Source organism: Leptosomus discolor, chromosome Z (genome assembly GCF_034619465.1).
Source record: "Leptosomus discolor isolate bLepDis1 chromosome Z, bLepDis1.hap2, whole genome shotgun sequence".
NCBI lineage: Eukaryota > Metazoa > Chordata > Aves > Leptosomiformes > Leptosomidae > Leptosomus > Leptosomus discolor.
Window position 1 is genome coordinate 91,389,393 of NC_141419.1, and position 22,909 is coordinate 91,412,301.

General features: G+C 49.8%; 1 protein-coding gene across 1 annotated transcript in view; it reads right to left on the reverse strand.

Annotated features, from left to right (window-relative positions):
• The window catches only part of MYO5B (myosin VB), a 150,854-nt gene extending 133,130 nt beyond the window's left edge, over positions 1–17,724 (reverse strand). Inside the window, exon 1 of the mRNA XM_086480191.1 lies at positions 17,698–17,724. Within this exon, the coding sequence (XP_086336317.1) occupies positions 17,698–17,724 (27 nt within the window). The remainder of the gene's footprint in view (positions 1–17,697) is intronic.
• Positions 17,725–22,909: the final 5,185 nt, after the last annotated feature.

Below are 22,909 nucleotides of genomic sequence, written 5' to 3' on the forward strand. Positions count from 1 at the left end.
ATTCCCCCCAAGCAGTTACACGCTACCTTTGGGCACAGGCAGCTGGTGCAGAGTTTCAATGCAGGCAAAGCTCAGCTCCAGCTCTTCCCATCATCACATCATTACAGGGATGCCCCCGCTATAGGATTCGCATCCCACTACACATCCCCCAGCTCAGGCCCAAGAGGTTTTGCTCCAAGACCATGAAACTCCGTTCCCACCCAAGCGATGCGTTTCCCTTCGGGAGGGACGTACATTTATGGCCACACTTCCGCCACTTGCCCTGAAGCCACTGAGTTCCACCAGCACAGCTTAGGGGCTACAACCTGTTTCAGGCAAAACTAGTTAAATCCACTCCTACCACCCAAGGTGGGGGAAAAAAGCATTGTTAATTAGAAAAGCAGCAAAGGAAATGAAAATACACTCTAAAGTTATAGCGGTTGAGGAGTGCATGAAGACAGCTCCTGAGAGATGGAGAGTGGCTGCCTCGAGTCAGGGCAAAAACGTAACTCAAATCCATCTCTACCAAACACTGCATTGCAACTTCTGTCTCTCCTCTAGGGAATGACTTCATGCCTCAGTACGTAGACGACTAAAACAAGAGGGGGAAAAAATTAAACTGAAGAAACATTATGTTTTCCAGTTTATTTTGCTGTGAAAGTGAAGCTTTTGCAAACTTTAGCCAGTTCCAAGCTCATAATCATAGAATCACAGATTGGTTTGGGCTGGAAGGGACCCCAAAGACCATCCAGTTCCACCCTCCCTGCCAGGGACACCTCCCACCAGACCAGGTCACTCCCAGCCCCATCCAGCCTGGCCTTGAGCGCTGCCAGGGAGGGGGCAGCCACAGCTGCTCTGGGCAACCTGTGCCAGCGCCTCACCGCCCTTATTGTAAAACATTTCTTCCTTCTATTCAGTATGAATCTCCTCTTTTAGTTTCAAACCACTACCCCTTGTCCCATCGCTACAGGCCCTGTTAAAAAGTCCCTCCCCACCTCTCCTGCAGCCCCCTTTCAGCACTGAAGGCCGCTCTAAGGTCTCCCCGGAGCCTTCTCCTCTCCAGGCTGAACACCCCCAACTCTCTCAGCCTGTCCTCACAGGGAGCTGCTCCAGCCCCTGAGCATCTTCATGTCCCTCCTCCGGCCCCACTCGAGCAGCTCCATGTCCTTCCTGTGCTGGGTTCCCCAGAGCAGGACGCAGCTCTGCAGGGGGAGTCTCACCAGAGCGGAGCAGAGGGGCAGAATCCCCTCCCTCAACCCGCTGGCCACGCTGCTTTTGATGCAGCCCAGGATGCCGTGGGCTTTCTATGCTGTGAGCGCACATTGCAACCGTAGCCCTGCTTCACACCACGACTGCAAAGGGTGAAGGTACTTTAGCCTTCAACTAGGACAGCTAAAGGCACTTTCTGACTTACTGCCCCAAATCAAGCCAGTTTTTCAGACATACAACCACAGGCACCTCTTGCTTGTAGAAGCATCCCGTGCCATGATCCCACCATCCAACCTACGGAGAAGCGAAGTTCTGTTCATTATGAACAAGCATCAAGCATAACTTCAGTTATTCTCCATACATGTTAAAACCGCCTGCAGGAACTGAAAAGGGCTCCTCACCCCAGCTGGGTGCGGCTGGGGAGACAAGAGTCACTTCTCTTCTACTGCTTGCATCACGCGGAAGTCATGCTTTCCTAGGTGACATGAGAAATCACCCAAGTATTACTGCACTTTGAGCACAATCATAAGCCTTTACTCAAGCAGTGAGTATTTAATGTGGAACTTCTGATAAACCCAGGGCAGTCCTCAAGCAGAAATTCTGAGAAAAAGTTTTGGGTTTTAATATATATATATTTATAAAATGAAGCCACAGTAGTAGGAATTAGAAGTACGTTTTTCATCAGCTTACCAGGTCAGAAGAGCCATAACTCAAGCTTTCAGCTTTTCAGACCACCTCAGGAGGGCAGGCAGAGCTCAGGGACAATCACAGGGGATGGTGGCCTCACTTAGGCAGCACCAGGAACCCAAAGCATGTGTGAAAAGTGCAGAGTTATCCAAAGCTCAGCTGAACAGATGAAAGACGTTTCCATCACATCCCAAGCTTCTCTATTTGGGCCAAACCCCTCTTCCCCTAAACCCACAAACAAATAGGTATTACCGATACCTATTTTCCCAGAGATTTCAGACTATTAGATGCAAATCTCAAGTCACTATAATTACTGGAATATTTCATGACAATGAAGCATAGCAAACTTGAGTATGAAGAATGGAATAACCTCAAACCAATGGCTTGATAAATACAAGAGCCACCATGACTCAGTTTTGATCCAAAAAAAAAGTCATACCCTTGCCTCTTTTCCTCAATATCCTGGGAGATGTGCAGTGCATAAGTGTTTTCCAAATTGAAGACCATGCCCACCCTCTTCACCTCCTCCACCCACAGCCCAGCAGACTGTCAAACACCAACCAGTCTTTGCCTCCATTTCAGTTTTCCTCCTCCCTGCGGCACCTCTCACCCTGCCACTCCCCAACAAGCCGAATCTCCCTACAAGGACGGTGGCGAGCTCTTCTCAGAGCACTGTTAAAGCTACTGCCAAAGTGCAAGCTCCCTATTCCCAAGTACGGTGGAGCCAAGACCCACTTTCTATGAACAAATGGTACATCCAGGAATACTTCAGTAAGATCAGAGACTCGAATGAGAGGGGAACGGGTCCTGTCAGAGCATCACCGAGAGGGACTCACAGGAGAAATGTAAATATTTGTTTTCCCCTCCTCTCCCCTGTCCTCCCTGTATTGTATTTGCAAAACAGGGTCAATTCCAGATGCAAAGCTAAAGGATGTTCCCGGCATTAACTGCACCACGCTGGAAAGCCTCATGCCACGCAACCCTGCAGAGCAAAACCAGCTCAGCCCAATGCCAAAGGGACCTGCTGGTCAACTCCTGTTGGTTTTCCTTGATGATTTCAATCATTCCCATACAGAGGTGGTGCAGAAGTCCCCGTATTTCCACGCTTCCTCCGTTGCTGGCCTTTCCAGCCATGGGAATGTGAATCTGAGCTCTAGACTAATGCATTTAGAAGAAGCCATCTTAGGCAAAACTCAACACCACCCAAGTCTTTGCAAGGTCTGCAAAGATAGCATCGATGGCCACAGCGATCCAGGAGCAAGAGACATCATGGCTGTCACTGATGGGAACAGCACAGCCACAAACGGAGCTTGTTTCAGCTGCCAGCGCTGACATCCCAGTGAGAAACCCCGAGGGACTGGTTTTCACAACAGCTCTTTTCATAGGAAAGCAGCTTAACCTGTTTAAAGAGTATTTTAGCCTGTTCTCAGAGGTTTCCCCTCCATCAGCTACTGCTGTCAAAAGGCTTCATTTGAAAGGAAACAACCAGACTAGGTATAAGGAAGAATTTGTTTTACAATGAGGCTGGTGGAGCACTGGCACAGGCTGCCCAGAGAGGCGGTGGGTGCCCCATCCCTGGGAACATCGCAGGTCAGGCTGGACGGGGCTCTGAGCAGCCTGATCCAGTGGAAGATGTCCCTGCTCACTGCGGGGGGTTGCACTAGATGGCCTCTGAAGGGCCCTCCCAGCCCAAACCAGCCTGTGATTCTACAACAACCAAACCTCAGCATCCCCAGAGATGAAACACCAGCTGTGAAAGCTCACGAGCTGGGATTTCCCCACTCCCCCAACATTTCTGAACTCCCTTCACGATCTGCATGCAGGGGAGAAAGCCCACACCTCGTTTTGCACTGACACTGGGGAAAACAAATTGCAAATCTCTCCCTGTCACAAGATATAAAAGGACAGGGGCTGCTCCAGTAGCTAGACAGACTGCGGCAGTTAAATGTTGTTATCAGCCCTAACGTGTGCTTTACCACTACAGTAAATTTATCCCCAGCGTCACCCGCACAATCTGCAGAAAACAAATGCAAGAGACATCGCCAGTAACTGCTAAAATCCCGCACAGCGGGAAGTTTTATAAGCATGTGGAAGGGAGAAGTAGAGAGGTCAGCCACTGCTAACCCTGTACCGGGGACCTTGGGGCTCTCTAATTCGGGAGGCTCACAGCATCCCCATGGACAGGAGAAGCCCTCAGCAAGGCTCATGCCTGGTTGGAAGGACACTGGGGAGCAGCTGCAGGACACCACCACCAGCATCAGCAGCACCTGTCTGCTGAAGGGACACTTGAATCCTGAAGAGACACGTTGAGATTCACGTGTCACTCCACCCCCACAAACACCCAAGGCTAAAGGTCACTACCACATTTTCACACCTGCCTTGGCTGCTCACCTTCAGTGCAATCAAGTGTTTGTGGGATGAAGGAGGCCCCATCCACCCCCTCGCTGCAGGTTGGTTACCTGAGCACAAGGTCTACATGTGCTTCTCTAGTGGCTTCAGCTTTTCTTAAGCTCTGCCTGGAAATAAAGGGTGAAAAAAGCCAAGTCTCCATTTTTAACTGGCCTGCTTCCATAAAACAACTTAAACATCCTTAACACAACCCAGCTCAGCCATCTAATATGAATCCCTTGGATAGGCGCTGTCAGACTCAAGAGACTCCTCCAAGCCTGAATCATGGGCGCTGGACAACCGTGTTAATGCAGCAGCCAACTTTTAAGGCAGACACAAATTTGGTACAAAACCTGTAAGAGACAAGGGTCAATGCTGTTTACGGGGTTAAAGTGGGTACGGCAGATGCAGCCTCCTCCATTTCTTGGGGTGTTTCAAAAGCTATTCAGCTTTCAAATTACAAGCCATTGTTCAGGTCTGCATTCATCTCCCACACGTCCAGCTCCTGGGATGACTCTTTCAAGTCCTGGCCACTGCATTTTGCTCTGTCCTGACTTGCTAAATTACACATGTTTTGTGCGAGCACGAGGAGTGGAGTCAAGTCCTTTCAAAACGGCCTCTTCCGTCCCAGACAAATTAACTGTATTAAAGTTTAGTCTGACTGCAGGACAGGTTTATCCAGATCCCAGGTATATTTTAGCTCTTCCCAACTTTCTAGCTGCTTCCCAGGCATGTGGGAGGGAGCAGGCAGGCATCAGCATCACCGGTGCTTACAGAAGCAGCAGGACCACCTTCCTGCCTGACCGGGTACCATCGCTCCTGAGTCATTCAAAGATCACACAAGCTCTCGGCATCACGCATTACTTCAACCAGGGCTTCAACATCCGCTGTCGATGCTTCAGAAATTCCACTTCAGTATTTCATGGGACACAACGGTAATTTGGAGTTCAGAGCACCCATGAAAACCCCAGGGACCAACTCACCGAACACCCAGAGGTACGTTAGAAGGAAACGGATTTATCTAGACAAATGCCAGGGCTACGTATCTTCCAGCTATTACTGGAACAGTACCCAAAAAACCTGTCAATCTACTCGTTTTTGAAGCTTAAAGGGAGAAGCAGCAAGACTTTAACCCAAGGAAGATGCTAACTTGCTTGGTAAAGATGCTTGAAGCTTATTATAGTGGCTCTTAAAAGAACAGAATCTGGGGAACTACACAGAAAATAAGAGTGGGGTTTTTTACTATGGAAGAGCAGCAATGGAGTCCATGGCTGCAGGCAAAAATAGAGCATTAAATAACACCTACAGCCGAACGATCATTTAAAAGCTTGTTTTCAAAAATAACAAAAAAAGGTTGCAAACTCGGACCCCCTTCCAGAAACCAGCAGCTGTTCCAGGACATCCCTAGGATGGGGTTTTTTTACCCCAAAACACTGCCCGTGCAGCACAGCACTTCTTCCCATTTTCACGTGGGCTCTAACATTGCTCCATCACGTTGGACATTCACACCATCATGGCAAATTGAGAGATAGTGCCAGAGTTTAACTACAATATGAAATTAAGACAAGAGTGTTGTTGCTATACTCCAGAAGGATTACAAAGCTATTTTTAATAATGGGTTATAATAAGTTTTAAGCAGACTAAATTGGTTTTGCTCAGCTCATATGGCTGCAAAGATAAAACCTTGCAGAAAGGAACAGTCACAACAAGTTGCTTGACAGAACTTGCAGCGCTGAAAATTATGCAGTTACTACTTAAAGAACGCTCTCTTCTGTTGTCTTTGAAGGAAGAGTTTGTATACTACAAATTTAAGCACCAGGTTTGGCTTCTCACAGTTTTACAATATCATAGTGCTACACCTCTGCAATTTCTCTTGCTGTTTCGGCCAGAAGTTCCCAATAACACAGATGAACCGCATATAAGGTTTGTGGTATGAAGAGAACACAGAAATCTGCCTTTATGGATTAATATTCTTCTGTCTTAATGTAATTAAGATGCACGTCATCAGGCGGACACTTTCCTGAGCTGGGAGACTCAAGAGAACCTCCCACACCAGGTTCCCCACCCCACGCTGGTCACCAACAGTTGGAACAGAGCCACATCACGCTGGACCACAGCTCTCAACACCCTCCATCACAACACCCATCAGCCAGCCCCTGTGCCCGAGGGAGCATCCCAAAGGTGACAAGCATCTGCAGCCCGGGGACGGTCATCTCCAGATAACACAGATTTGTTGAAAACCACTTAGTGCCAGTATTTTCTTCCCCTGAAAAAAACCCAACCAAACAACAACAAAAAAAAAGCAAACAAAAACCAACCAAACCAAAACCCACAACCAGCCAGAAAAAGAAAGCAAACCCACCCTGAACCTGAGAAAGGGTCAGCACAATAAAATAAAATTTAAAAGTCATAAATAATTATTAATTACTTCTACCCTAGGAACGTTTCTCCCTCCCCCACGACGTCGCACAACCTCTATTGTCTGAAAAGCGTTTATCTGAAAGTGGGTCATGTCTCCTGGCATTACTAAATCTTCCCAAATTTCCCCTGATTAGTCAAACGCGATATCCTCTCTGACATCTGAATGATTGAGGTAGTGTGTAATGCCATTTTTCCCCTGAATGAGCCACATCAAAGAGGGTTATAAGCCGAGAGATGGCACGCCAGATAAAATAGTTGCCAACAGACTGTCCCCAAAATATTACCGAGGAAAATGAAGTTGTTTTGTAGGAAGGTTTTTCCTTTAGAAACACTCAGCCTTTAGTAGTGAATGTGGAGAGACATGAAACCGCCTTCAGAGTTGCTAAAAGGATGAAACCTCACTGACTTCAGAGCTGCGTGGTCCAATAGTTAAAAAAAAAATTCTACACACCAACGTGCTGAGGATTTTCTATCAGTCATAACAGTCTGCTCGTCACACGGGGACACCAAAAACCATCACACTGGGGACTGGTGACAGCCTAAATTTGGGCAATACCTCACAAATGGTTGAATATTAAAGCACAGTCATCTGAAACTGAAAAGAAAAAGGACAAAAAACAGCCAACCTGCTGCTCCAAAAAGAAAATACCATTTAAAATCAGGATATAACGGCAAGTAATCACTCAGGCACGGTTCCAAAGGGTTCAAAAATACCATCCTTTGGAGCAGAAGGATGCCAGGACCCCAGGAGGATGCTCAGCCGGCACAAGCGCTGCCCCGAGGAGCGGGGCTGGGGCTGAGCTGCCTCCTTGCAGGAAAAGAGTTGAGCTCCTAAGTACCTACCAGGTCAGCGATTAGGTGAGATCCGGGCAAAGTTTAGCAAGTAAGAGCAGGGTTTGCGTTCTGCTGATTTACTTCACGTGACCTTTCAGTGCTGAAACTTTGTACCAGAGCAAAGACTGCCAGGACACAGCACTTTTTCCAGTCAAAAATAAAAAGATAAATAACAATAATATAAAAAAAAAATTAAAAGATGATAGTGAAATCTCAGAAAATCTGCAGACTTTTCGCCATTTCCAAATAGAATATTCTATTTCTAAGAATGGACTTTTTTTTTACCAGAAAAAATAAATATGGATTTCAGCACTGCACTGTTTCCTTGGACAAAAAGAGGGGCCCCAGGGAGGCTGCATTTGGGTGAGATCAGCAGGTTTTTTTCTGCCTGATGCTGGACTTTGGGATGCAAACGTCGGAGCACAGTTTGCTCTTTGGGGACTGCGAGGAGTTGTGCAGCCTGCAGTGGCCGCAGCCATCCCATCTTCTCCTAGCACGGAGTGTCAGGTGCTGAAAGGCAAATTTAAGCAAGTTTTGTTCCTAAAGATGATTTAAACCCACCTTGATGGGCAAGCAAATGGCTATTTCAGGTTGCTCAAAGCTGGGCAGCACTGCTCGTGCCCCTCTGGCATCACGGCGATGGTCCCCACACTCCCACCACCAGGGAGGGATTTCCCTACAATAAGCAGGTGCAAGCACAGCCATCGCTCACCGAAACAGCGGCGGGGAGGGCGAAGCGTGAAAGGATGAAGATTAGCTCCGACAGCCTCGACTCCCGAGTTTATTTTGGCACGGCAAGAGCGCACAAGGCTTCAAAGTAGCTCCCAGCAAGCAGGCGGGGGGCCGGGCAGCAGAAATCACCCCCAGGGTGGCAGCAGCACTGCGAGGCTGAAATCCACAGCCGTTCCTGCCACCAGTTGCACCAAAGCACCACCCCTTTGATCTTCAACACCAACATTTTCTGGAATTGAGATTTTTTTTTAAAAAAAAAATAAGTATTTTATTTAAGAGCTCTGCCTCCATCCTCCATGGCAGGGCAGACAAAGCACGAAGATCCATCTCACCACTCTGCATAGCAAGGAACGGGTTATCACCTCACTGGGGCAGGGTCCAAACAAAAACAAAGACTTTAGAAAAGAAAACAAACAAGGAAACAAGCAGAAAGCAAGCAGAGCAAGAGACTCAAACCTGATATTGGGAGAAAACCCCAATATCCAGAGTAGGAAAGTCCCTGCAGACTCCCCTGAGGGCAGCCTCCAGGTGCGATGTTCATGGACATGGCTTCCAGAAGAGCTTTGTAGTGGTGTTAAAGGTCTTGCTTCAGCCAAAACAGGCCTTGTTGGTACCATTAACTACAAGACGGTAGCACCGGTGTTCACGGCCTATCCCAGCAGAGAAGTGATTCCTTACAAGGAGAAAGGAAAGTAAGGGGACAACATGGTGACACGAAACACCTACCAAGTGTTGGATGGGTGACACTTGGTCTTTCATTTCCTTCACTGCTGAACATGGTGGTGAAAGTAGGCATCAGCCAGGCAAAAAATGGGTACTCCACAGCCATGAGAAAGGCTGGCAAGAGCCTCACCAGTCTTCACACATCTACCTCCCACCGAGGTCTGTGTGGGTCTGGAGGAGGACCACCTTCTCCTGCACCCCCATGTGTCTCCAAAACAGGATACATGGTCCTACCAAGAGATGTGGGACCAATCTAAGACCACAGTAGTCCAGTGCTGCCACGTGAAAGCAACCTCCAGCTCTCCATCCCTACCCCAACAGGAGATTAAGTGTCCTTGACCAAGACCCGTGCCATCCCCAAAGCAGCTGGTGGGTACCGCTCCCTCACCCCACCTGGACGTCACACTTGCTGCCCAAAAAACAGTGATACCCACACCACCCATGTTACCAGAGCTCAAAGTAATTAAGAAGCATAAATCTACAAGGGAGTTACTCAGCTTAATTAGATTGAAAATTATAGCTTCCACCATCTCGGCATCTCCGCATCCACTCACTGCCTTGAGACACGCTTACGCCAAATTTCTGCTTGCTTGCAGTGTAGCACCAAGGACCAGCTTCACAGCAGGCACAGGGATCAGATAATTTTTTTTTTATTTTTTAAAACAGTTTTCAACACTCATTTGCTAAGACACATGTCGGCAGCCCCAGCTGCTTGCTCATGTCCAGCCTGCCCGGGGATTTGGCAGCTGCAGGTCTGCCTGAGCCACCTCAAATCATCCCTGCGGGGCTTTCAGAAGGAACCAGACATTCCCATCACTGTCCTCCATGACTTTTAAAAGCCATCTTTAAATTTTTTTTAATTTTTTTTTTTTCTTTGAAGAGCAGTGACTCTCCAGGACACATCACCAAGATGTAACATGTCATTTTGATAAGTAGCGGCCGTGATTCATCTGCAACACATCCTGCTCCCAACAGCCCTGTAAATGGTGGTTAGCATATCCTACCAGCACCTCGGTAGGACTATCGTAAGAGAGCTTGGGCAATGACTCACGGGAAGGGTGAAGGTATAGATTAGCTGGGTTTAAGCACTGGCTCCACACCTTGGTGTAGCCACCAAGTGAAACATTTCCCTTCACAGAGCCCACCAGCCCCACAGGGCTGCCTGTGATTCAGCAGGATGGGAAGTGGTCATGAGCTGAAAGGGTTGGTCAACCTCAAACATAGAGAAGACACGTTCTCAAGGAAGAGTGAAGCTGGAAGCACATGTCGAATGGAGACTTGTGGACAGAAGAGATGAGAGCCAACGGGAACATCCAAAAGGCAGGACGGAGAGGTGGACACAGCACCTATCTCCTATCGAGGAGCCAAGCCACATTAGCACCAAACACCTGGAGTACACCAACACTTAGACAACACAAAACCACTCCACCGGTACCACCACGGATGTCCACAAGGGAACACGAAACACGGACTGAAGGAGGAGGCAATGGCTGGGCGGGAAGGAGGATGCGGCCAAGGCATCCTACAACCTGTCCTGCGCTGTAAATAGAGCTGGGGAGGGCAGCAAGACGTGTTACACAGCATCACCAGTGAACTGCTGTAATTGCCTCCAGAGCAGGGTCTGAATGTCCTAACAGCACCACGTGCTTCACATGGACAAGCACAAGGGGCTAAAAGCCAGTACTAAAAATACTGCTTGTGGAGGAGACAACAAGCATTTGAACAAAATCAAATGGGATTTGGTTAAAAGTGGTGAAGGATGGTGGCACGACGGATCAGGAGCACATGCTGCTGCAGAAGCTGCACCGCCATCCCACCACCCTGCACCAAGCTGCAGGTTTGGGGCCATACCCTGCAATTCAGGGATTATATTCCTTACAGTAAGGGTTTATAGACCTATGCTGCTCACAGTTCTTGTAGTCCAGCCTTTGATACGTTTAACCTGTTCCTTTGACTCACAGGTTTCAACCAGCTGGAGAAGACTCTGGATATGGACAAATCAAGGACAAAAGGAGAGCACAGCTGGGGAAGAGGTCACACTTCCAGGCAGCATGCCCTTCCCTGTAGGCATGCTCCTCTCCAAACCCTCTGGATACCACAGGAAAGGCAAGAAGCAGAAATACCAAATGCTTAAGACCCTTGTTAGTATAACCAATGAGTTTACCGTGACCTGGGCATCATGTTAAAGACCGTTCAAATGAGCAAGGCTACGTGAAGTCACATGGGCCTTCCCAGCCTTTCTGCCATCTCTGGACAGGTCTCTGCTCATTTCTGGAGGACCAGACTAAGCCAAAACCCCATCCAACCCCACAAGATGTGTCTTACAGTGGGGCCAGAGGCATAGGAGGGCAATTGGTTTACACAACCAACCCAAGACACAGAAAGCTCACAGGGAATTTTTTCAGTTTTGCTAAATAGCAAGTTCTTCACTAAAACGTTCTGCAAACATTTCAGGTGTCAGCTGAAGCTTGAGGTTTTGCTGCAATACAAGCAGTCATTTTCCTAACCTGAATGTTAGTTCATGCTGATATTCCTTTAACCACTGCAAAATGCCTCTGTTTGCAGAACAGGTCAAAGAACAGACAATAACACCACAAAAAACAACAACAACCTGACTCCACTTCACCTATGCTACCTGCTATTTATTACACTGATGACTAACTCAGAAGGTCCAAAGTCCACGTTCACACTAAAGTTAGGCTACTCCTGCGTTTTCCTTCCTGGACAACTATCACAGTAAGGGCAAATTACTCCTTTTTTGGCCAGAGCTACAAACTAACTGGTGTGTAAATTAAAAGTCCAACATGCCTAGAACTGCATCATGCTACAGCAACTGAGATCTGCTTCAAATATATATAAGTGCCACGTAGACTTCTTGCTTGGTCATCAGAAGGGATACACGTGTTCATGTTCAGGGTCGTTACCTCCTAGACCTGGTTATTGGCAGCAGAGATGAATCACGAGCAAAAATCCTCCACTGTAAATACATTCCTCAACAGCATGTGACAAAATACCCCAGGGTTAAACTCCTTCCTTAGGGCAAAAAAGGGTAGGACCGACTCATCCCATTCCACTCCACCCCACAAGACCAGCACATGCTGCCTTGGGCTCCAGACCCGCTGCAGAGATGAACAACTGCACAAACAGAAAAGAAATCGCAGTTATTTTTGGAGCACAAAGACCCCCGCACGGTGTGCCCTGCAGCAGGACGCGCACCTGCACAGCGCTGGGAGAGCACAGGGCGAACTCTGGCCATCTCCTGCCCGTCGAGGGAGGGAAATGTCCGCAAAGCCACCAGCACCCATCTCTCATCTCCCTTGCATCCACTCAAAGCCATAGAACCAGTGAGTCCCCAAGTTTGGCTTTGCTTTTCTCTCCTCCATGTCATCCCAGAGAAGCCGAGGAGGTCTCCGAGCTGCTGCGGAGATGGCCGTGCCCTTGGCACAGTCCCCAGCTGCAGAGAGCTGGCTGGAGCAATCACATTTTACATTTCAATGATTTTTCTCCCCGCAACTGCAGCTAGTAATGAGGCAGGGTTGGGAGGAGACCGCGGATGCCAATGGATCCGGCTCCTTCAGCAAGACAGCCCCATCTTTAAATAAAAATCCCAGCGTGGCCCCCGAGCTGTCGCTGCCCTTTGCAGCATGACCCAGACATGTTCTCACAATTTAAAATAAAGAAGAAAAAAACCAAACAAACACCACAAACCCAAAACCTTCAAGTATAACCTGCTTTTCCTAACAGCTGCAAATGGCAGAAGCAGGAGTTCAGGAGCTCTGCAGCAGAGGTCCCAAGGATGTCCTGGGACTGAACCCCAAACTTCCCCTGTCCCCCACACTTATTCCCAGATGGGTTTTTTTCTACATAATACACAGAAAATCATCTTTTTCCCTTCCCAGCTGCTCCTCAACCCCACACCAGCCCACAGGCTCCGGCTAAGGATGAATCCTCCCTGAGCCTCAAAGGATAAATCATTTTCAAAAAGGTTTTCTGCCAGAAGGTTTATGCCAATTCATTGACTCAATCAGTGCGTGCTCACTCTGGCAATATTTATTCGCTTTTCAAAAGTTTCTCCCCAGGGTCAGAAACCACCAGTTCATTCCAGCTACTTTATTTAATACAACTACTTCATGTAAAAAACCAGAGTGTTTTCTATACCTGACGCTAGCCATTAGAAGAGGATTTTTTTTAATGCATTAAGTTCTTTCATCTACTAAAAAATACTTGGCAAGTAACAGTCGCTTTGCACAATGGGAGGAAAATAAATACATACACACACACACACTGGTTTCTTACTCATCCAGAGCTTGCAAACCTTCTGAAGAGCATATCTCAAGCTGCACAACACCCCAGGAGCAGTAAGGCGCAGAAGCACTATTTTGCATGAGGCTCGGAGGCTATGCTTAAATTAACAATTAACATATTTTAAGAACGGGAGCAGAACATCCAGAAGCAAAAGCAATTTTGCTCTTTAGTGCTATGAAGAGCTTCACCTTACAATAACGAAGACTAGCCATGCAAACAAGTCTTTAATCTCCGCTTTAACGCTGCAAATCAAACCGTTGCTGGAGATGGCATCTCCCAGGGAAGATGTCCTCCCTCCACCCTGCCCAGCACCCAGCTCAGAGGAGCAGAGCATCCCCGTTATCTCATTACAGAGTAATGCTGGCATCTGCACAGGCTTACGCAGATTGGGCTGCAGTTACCTTGGCTGTAGTTTAGCTGCATCAGCAACAGGTTTCTTTAGAGGGCTCTGGCTGGAGAGGAAAGAAAGAGCATTGCATGCAGGGAGCTCCGCTGCTTCAGCTAAATAGGGTTTGAGACGCTGCCCTGCCCAGCTGCAACCAGTTTGGCTGGGCAGCACTGCAGCTGGGCACATCCCACCGCTCCAGCAGGAACCCCGGGGACACGGCAGGAGCAGGACCAGCTCCAGGCAGCCTTAGAAAGACGTTTGCACAGGGTAACTGGCATCACACGACTGGGTCTGCACCCTTTACCACACAGCTGAGACACAAGTCGCACTAAATTCCTGTTTGCTTCTGCAACAAAATAAAATCCACAGCCTGACGATCCCAAAGTCCCCAGGTACCACATTGCGAGCGAGCATTATAATGGTCTCCCTGTAACTATTTACCCAAGTGGAGTCCTACGTGCTTGAAGGTTGATGCAGTTTTGGAACTACTCTCATGCTCATAATTAGACGCTGCTGTTAATTATCTGGTTTGATGGGGGCTATTAAACACACCAGTCATCCCTGCTCTTCCAAGGGGCACAGGCGAGACATCACATGGAGAAGGCCTCCACCAGCAACTCACAGCTGCTGGTGTTTCCAGGATGGGTTCCTCTCCAGTTTAAGTGCTCCTCAGGGGCAGCACTAAGTCTAGCACAGCAAATTCACCAGCATGGCTTAACAAGCATGAACTTAAGCACCAAGAAGGTACTACATGTCCCACAAGGTCCCAGGAGATCATCTACAAGCATCAAGTGGAAGTTAAGGGCTCTCTATACAACACATAGCAGCTCCCATTGCAGCCCAGCAGGAAGGAGAGGTGGGAGAACCTGAGAAGTCCCACTTGGCCACACCGAAGCAGCTCCCCAGCAGTCTCTCTCATTCTGGTTCAAGCAGGAGGAGGAAGGATTCCGAGGGAGGTACTGTTGTGGCTGTGCTAATGCAAGCCTGCACATCAGATCAATAGGCTTTTAGCAAGACAGCTGTATTGATTCCAGCGAGCCGGATCATCCACCTTCCCTCAAAAAGCTTCAACCTCATCCTGCCAACAAGGCGATCCAGGAGGCCCCACCTCTGCCCTTGGAAAGTCATCTCCTGAACTGTAGCACCCCACTGAAGCTTTCCTGCTCTTCCCCCCTCCTTACCCCTGTCTACCCCCATGCCCAGTTACTCTAAGAGCATCTTCTGGCAGCCGTGCACAGGGGGTCCACTAATGCCTGACTGCTCAGGGCAGGGCAGCTCTCCACAGCAGGCTGTCTTCTCCCCACTGTGCTCTCGGAAGCCTCTACCGTACATGAGCCATAAACACCCCACAGAGCTACAGGCCACGGGGCCAGCTGCCCATATCCACACAGAGGTGACGTCCAAACGAGCGCCGGGACCTTCCTTAACTGCTTTCCAAGAGCAGGCCAGAGAGCAACACATCTGCTTCATCTTGGGGACCTCCATCAGTAAGTGGAACCATCAGGCTCAGAGTCTTGCTCGTGAGCTCTTGAGCCTCAGCATCAGGCTCATCAGGCCAAGCTGGATGGGGCTTGGAGCAACCTGCTCTAGTGGAAAGTGTCCTTGCCCATGGCAGGGGGTTGGACTAGATGGTCTTTAAGGTCCCTTTCAACCCAAACCAGTCTGTGATTCCACGATCTCAAGGCTGTTGGGTTTGTTGTGGTTTTTAAAGCCTTCTTTGCTCTTTTTCTTATATACTCAAAGTCGCAGGAAAATTTCCTGCTGCTTCAGAGTCCAGACCCAGCACAGAAGCCCCACGCAGAAGACAACCCACCAGGGCAGTCCTAAATTTCACCGTAACGCCAGCGCTCAGCCCCACAGACGACCCATACGGATTCAAGGCACCATCCATGGCCCCACCGCCTACCACACCAGCTGTGTCCCTAAAATGTCCCCACGAGACACTCGGACACCAGCAGAAGGGCCAGCTCTCATCAAGAATCTCTGCTGATATTAAAAACAAGTTAAACACACAGGACATGCACAGATTGTCACCAAATCCCCATCACTTCCCAAGTGCCTCATCAGAAAGTCCCTATACAGTAACAGGACCACGAGCGATGCCCCAGCAGGCATCTCCCACCCATTCAACAGAAGAACACGAATATAAACCTGGCCAAGTCAGGTTTGACACAGGATCATCACATTAAGAATCAATTAACCTGGTTGTTATAACCAGCCCACAGACAGGGATAACACAGCGCTCACAACCAGCCTCCCCCCTCCCCAGGGATGCTTGCCATCACATCCACGCACCCATCCGATAAGATGCTGCAGTCAGCACGTTGGAGCAGTTTAGCCACGGCTCTCCTTGTGCTCTCCTCCTCATTTTCCAAAGGAAAAAGGTTTTCCAAGCCTCAGACTTTGTTTTTGAAGTGCTCCCGAGAAGGACGGAGGTCAGCCTGCTCATGGACAGTCCCGCACAATCCAGCGGGGTGTCTTAAATACCCACAGGTTCAAAGGAGGAGCCACCAGATTCACAATTCCATCCTGCACCCGTTTGATATCAACAGACAAAACAAAAAAATAAGTGGCAAGCCCCAATATTACATAAAAGCTGTCTGCAAAATGAGTTACAGAAGCAGAAATTTGCAGCAAAGTTAAGCCCAGAAGACTGGCACCGAGACAGAAAGTGGTTCCTTGAGAGGGCTGGTGCCAATCTGGCAGCAACTCCACACTGACCATGGTCACAGGAAGAATTTAAAACACTAAAACTCTCATTATTACAGTAGATGATGCTGGCACTTGATAGTCTTTCAGCAAAAAAACGTTCTGAAGCCAAGCACTTTTCTCGATGAGCCCCTGCCTAGCGTTACTGATGGCTTTTACTAAGCACACTCCCTGGATCCTGGCTGCCCGCAGCACTCCCGGGCAGCGTCGGGAAGATGCAAAGTGCAGGGAGACGGCTCTCTCCTTCCCAGTTATTGCTCCGTACCGGGCGGATCTCCCGCTGCGTGCGAGGAGCTCTTTCATCAGGCCAAGTCAATCAGCAAAGATCTCTCTGGACACAAACGTCTCGCTAGGATAGGGGAAAAAAAGCCCCAAACCACACAGGTTGCGTCCCTAGCCAGCATTGGGCAAGAAGTGGGAATACCCTGCACCACTATCCCACAGCCACAAAATAATAAAAATAAAATAAAGCATTATCTTGGTCTAGATCCCAGGCTCCACTTAAAAATCAGCACCCGAGGTTCCCAATATCACAGCTACCACTTGTTAGGAGTAAATCTGGGTTTCTCTCTGGGAAGCGACAGGGAGGGCGGCTGGCTGCCACCCCGGCGGCACACCAAACGCTGGCCCGGCGGTGCATAGCACCCTGCGAGGCCATCAGCCATGTTACCTTCCCCGCCTGCCATGAGGAAGCGGGTGTTAGTTCGTACCCCTGACGAGGGATTATATTCAGGAGTTGCAGTACAAAAACAAACAAACAAACAAACAAAAAGGACTCTGGAAACTGGGCACCTTAGGAGCATTCTGGTTAGTTACAGCAGTTGTAAGGACTGTCCTTTCCTCTCCCTCCACCCTGATGTTTTAGGGATAGGAGGAAAAAAAATTATTCCATGAGGAATTTGGGGAGCGGAGCGTGTTTTAGCTGCGTGTTGAGGCGCTCCGGTGACGGACCCCACGAAGGACGAGGCCCCACACTGCCACAACCTCGACCCACGGGCGAAGTTCGCCCTTCCCCGCACAAAACCAGCCACGTCGTTCACCCGGTGAAATCCCGGGAGCGGCCGCTCACCCCCGGCGGGGACACACATACGGGCCCGTCCCGGCTCCCCGGGCAGGACGGCACCGGCGGGGGAGGGACGCGCGGGCAGCGGGGGGGGAGGTGCCCTCCGCTCCCCGGGCACCTGCGGGCGCCGTCCCAGGGGGGTGCGGGGAAAGTTGTGGGTCCCCTCCACGACTCCGAAAGAAACCCCCAAAATAAAAGGAAGACACACACCCCCACACCCCCAACCCCCCCATACACCCCGCGCCTCCGCCCCGCTCACCTTGGTGTAGAGCTGCGCGGCGGACATGGCCGGGGCGGGCGGCGCTAGGCGCGGGGCATGGGGCCGGCAGGCAGCGAGCGGCGCCGCCAGACCGACCGCCGGACGGACGGACGGACAGACAGACCGACCGACCGACCAACCGACCTTTACACCCGCCGACGCCGACCGGGGCGCGGGGCAGAGAAGGGAGCGGCAAGGGAGGGAGGGGGGGGGGTGGGGGGGGGTGGGCAGGAGGAGGAGGAGGAGGAGGAAGCAGCGCCGCTCCGCCTCCGCCGCGCCCCGCTCAGGTGTGAGGCGGCGCGGCACGGCTCGGCTCGGGCTCGGCTCGGCTCGGTTCTGTTCGTCTGGGCTCGGCTCGGGCTCGGCTCCGGTTCGGTTCTGTTCGGCTGGGCTCGGCTGGGGCTCGGCTCCGGTTCGGTTCTGTTCGTCGGGGCTCGGCTCGGGCTCGGCTCCGGTTCGGTTCTGTTCGGCTGGGCTCGGCTCGGGCTCGGCTCCGGTTCGGTTCGGCTGGACTCGGCTTTCCCGCCTTGCGCCCTCGATCCCGCTCTCAGGCGGCAGGAGCAGCGGTTTTCCTTGCTGCCCGCGTCGGCTTTTATTACTTTTTTTTTTAAAAAAAAGCCCTTTTTTTATACATGTTTTTACTTGCCCTCCCCGCTTCGGCTGCTTCCCCGGGGGTCCCGAGCCGGGAGCCTGCCTGACTCCTGCCCCCAGCCCCGGGCAAGGTCCCCCCTCGCTTCCCTCACTTGAGGCACCAACACACACTGTGTTTCTCGTTGGATTTCAGAGTTTTTTCCCTTTTATTCTTCTTATTCTTCTTCCTTTCCCACAGAAGGAGAATAATTAAGCCCGAAGCGGGTGCCTAACGGCAGTTTGAGGCTCTGCCATCCCCACCAGCCACGGAGCTGTCGGGGATCCCCCATCCGTCGGGGTGCAAGGAATGGCTTTAACGGGGTGTCCTTTGCCAGGACACGCCTGTGCCTGGGTTGGGTGGCGTCGCCCACATGGTCCCACTGGAAATTTATTCAAGGAGCGCACCAGGGATGGTTTTTTCTCAGTCTTCCCCTGGCTGCAGGTGGGTTTGGGTTCCCACTACCAGCGTGGCAGGCCCTGCTTGTATAATTCTGCATCCTGCACCGATGTCAGGAATCATTTCTTGGGCAGAAACAGCCAAAAATTGTCCCCAGCTTGTCAGCCCATAGCCACGCCGCCTGCCTCCATCCCCTGGGGCTCCAATTCATGCTTATAAGGCACTTTTTGAGCCGGAGAAGGATGAGGCAAATGCGAAGTATTCCTAATTAATCACTATTGCTATTCATTATCATTCAAGGCATATTAACTAAGCAGGCAGAAAATGTCCTCAGCGGGGCTTATTCTCTGCCACAGTTGTTTACTCCACAAGTGAGGATCTCTCCTCCCGTGGTTTCGGGCTGTGCCGTTCACAAGGCACCCACAGTTTTCAAGTGATCAATTGCTGGTGGCATCTCACCCTCTGTCCCTCATCCCTTGGGGGGTGAAACATCCCCTCTTTGGCATCTTTTCTGGTAGGGAGCAGTGCCAATTTGGTGGGAGGACGGCCAGCACCCCTGGTGTCTCTTTCCCAGCTCTGATGTCCTTGGTGAATACAAAAAAAATAGCAGGTGGCTCTGGGGGAAGTTTGGGAAGGAGCAAAGAAGAGGAGAAAAACCTGCACCCTGTCTAGCAATTATCCTGGGTAACACATTTGACAGCGTAATCTCTGCAAAGCCTCTGAGACAGCTTTGTTGGGCAAACAAAACTTGCTCCTCTCCTTTTATTAAATCAACTGTAGAAACAAAACATGAAGTAACCGGTGCAAAGGTTTTAGTGAAGCCTGGGTAGAAGTGATAGCCCAGAGGCAAAGCACAGCCGTTCCCATGAAATACCAGCTGGTGCCGTGTGTGATTTTCCATCAAATTTATTGTAATCTAAGACTTTAATTAAAGTCAGAAAATAAAACCCCTGAAATACATACAAAATCCCTGAAGTGTGTCCTAAGTGCTGAGTTGCTGGAAACTGTCTCCTTCAGGAGACAGAAGCTTATTTCCATTTGGGAATCAAAACTTGTGTTGATCAGAATATTTAGCAAGGACTGGCACTTAAATAGCATTTTATGGTACCACCTTTTGCATTGATATCAAAGGTACTTAGAGGTGAAAATGAACCAAATACCACTTTTTTTCCCCCTCTGAGCAGAGCCGGTGGCTTCCTTGCAAGGACAGGACAGGTGTTGGAGGTGTGTGTGCTCCCTCAGATGCTCACAGGTTCCTCCACACATGGAGACTGCGGGGACAGATGGATGGACGGACAGGTGATGGCACAAGAGCAGTGAGGTGCTCTGGAGGGCTCAGCGGGGTGGGCAGGGTGCTGGGGCTGGTGGTTAAGAGCGGAGTTATCTGCTCTGCAACAGGCACCCCATCATTCCACGTCACCTTTGGGTTTTTATTTAGGTAGAGGAGGGAAGGCGAGTTTGCCATTGCATTCAGACGGGCAGGAGAAAGCGGCGTTTCTGCAGCGAAATCCTGTGACCCCCCAAACTACAGTCACAGCGCTGAATTTCGATGCATGAGCAGTACATTAACACCGATAACCCCACCCTGAAATCCTCCGCGGAAATACTTTGCAGCAGGATCTACTGCTGAAAGCACGCGTGGCCAGGGTAAAATGAGAGCTGAGTCAACGTTATTCTTCAAAATTAGGGGCAATATCTGCTCAGTTCAAAGTACTTTAAACTCTCTGCGTGTGTGTACTAAGGTTTGCAGGGAAAGGTTTGTGCTTTTGCTGGATGTCTCTTGTACGTGACAGCTCCTGACGGCTCCAAGTGTCATCAGGACAGAGTTGACTGTTGCTAAATACAACCCCAGGTCCTGAAGTTTTGCAGGCAGAGCTGTCCCAAAGACATCAAAGCAGGACCTCCCTCCTCCTGGGCCATGCAGAAGTCACCACGTGCTACATCTGGGCATGATCCTCAGGTGTGGCTGGGGCTGTGGTGTCACCGTACCCTGGGCATGGTTGCACTGGCTGTTTCTTCAGCAAGTGTTCCTACCTGTATTAAAGTAACGAAAAGTTAATCAAGGTGTTAAAGCAACGAATAACTAACAAAGAAGGATTTTCCTGCAAATAAAACAGATTCTGTCCAAAGCTGGACGTAGCTTTGCAGTGAGCCTCCAGCCCCAAAGGCGCTCCCACAGCCCAGGAGCCTCCAGCCCAGCCCCGGGGAGCGGGGACCAAGCCAGCACCGTGCTGCAGGGCACCAGGAACCGCTCCCCAGCTCAACGCCTCGTGCGTGCCCAAAGGCATCACCGTGGAAAGCCCTGGGGTCAGTCTAAAAGCCCTTAGGAGGAGGCGGGTGAGCGCAGTAAAGTCTTAAAGCCTTGGCAAATGCCGGTGGTTCAAACCTTGGGGTAGGTCTGGGACAATGGGGTCAGGGACTGGTGTTCCTGACTCTGCCACAGGCAAATCACCAACACACTTCATACCTCTGCTCTTCCTCCAGCGACGTGAAAAACATAATAAAAAACCACAGGACAGCATATTTTCTAAAGCTTTAGTGCCTGTATAAATGAAGAGGTGGTTGTGTGAATGCCAGTGGTTTTGTCTCTGGGTTGCTCACCCAGCCGTGGACCAGGCTGCTTCACCTATCAGCAGTGCCATTGCACTCTCGGTTTAATAGATGGTTTGGCTCCAGGATTGCTCGCTTGCTGGGAAACACCACACACATCAGGAGCAGCTAACGCTCCTGAGGTCCTCGGGACATGCAAGCCACGATTTCAGACCCATTTCGCTAGTTATTGCTTGCTGGTTGCTGTAAGTCACAAATCTAACGTGAGTGGTGGCAAAGGCACAACCACTCTGAAGCGTGCACTACTCCTCACCCTGTTATTTGCCCAGTTTACTGCGAGGACACTGAGGGAGCTGGAAGAAGATGGAAATCAATAGGATTAAGGAAACTCTTTGGTTTCAATGCAGAAAATCATTCTTACTGCATCACTCATGTGTTAGAGGCAGCGAGAGACTGCTTCTAAAGGAGTCTGCTGATCCACCCAGCCACTCAACAGCCTGGTGTGAGTCTTATCCGTTCTTCTAGAGCCACCTGACAAAGCACTCGGCAGCAAAGGGGTCAGCCCCAGCGACACGTTCATCAGCCACCCGTTTTCTCTCAGAAGAGTTTGGTTGCCCGTTACCCCATGGGAATTCATTTCTGCTGAAGGCAAACCTTTTCCAGTCCGACCTTTTATTTTTGTGCATTGCAGAGGAATTTTGCCTCCAGGTACAGGAACTCAGACACTTTATAAATGCTTGAGAGCTCTGTCCGCCTCTTCTGAGTTATTATTTTATTAAAAAAAGATTTATGGATGGCTCAAATTCACTGAGCTCACCCATGTGGTATTTTTTGTCTCTCGCGTATTGGGTGTACCCAATGACATTGTCACAGCCTTTAATAACACGCTTTAATTAATCCTGGAATTGTGAGTGTGCCATTATGTTCATTTTTCAAAGAAGGGTCAGAGTAGTAAAGAAAAATCTATGATGCTTGCGCAGGGCCACACCAGGAGTCTAGGGCAGATCAGAAAATTAATCTCTTAATCATTCTCCCAATTTGACCCAGCGCTGAGAGCAGAGACCTCTGACTACCTGAGCTCTCTGCACTGCTGGAACTATTTCCATTATCTGGGATGGCCTTTCCCACCTGCAAAAGAGGAGGAGTGGCTCTGAAGTCTTCTGTATGGCTTTGGAGATGGCTGCTGAAGAAAAACACTCTGTAAGGGCTATGACATCATGACTAACCACACACCTCTCCTGGTTTGCAACGCTTTCACATTTCTGAACATTTCCTTTCTCGATGGCTGTAGGAGACAGACCCGGTTCGGATACAAGTGATTCAAGGAACAAGAGAGGAAGATGCTCTGCTCTGTCTAGTCACCCGTCTGGATGGTGTGAACTTGTCCTTCTTCCATCTGCTGCCTCAGGAAGCTGCTCTCAGAGGAGTTTTTATCTGTAAGCAAGGATAAAACCCCAGCACACCCAGCAGGGCAACATGTTAGGGCCAGGTTCTTCCACCATTTTCACCCATAATTAGCCAGGTTGCTCTGCTAAGATCACAGATACTGTTTCAGATTAGTAAGTCTCTACCTGGCCTTTCTCCCCAGACAAAAAGTCTTTGTCAACTTGGTGTCTGCTTCAAACCCAGAAGATA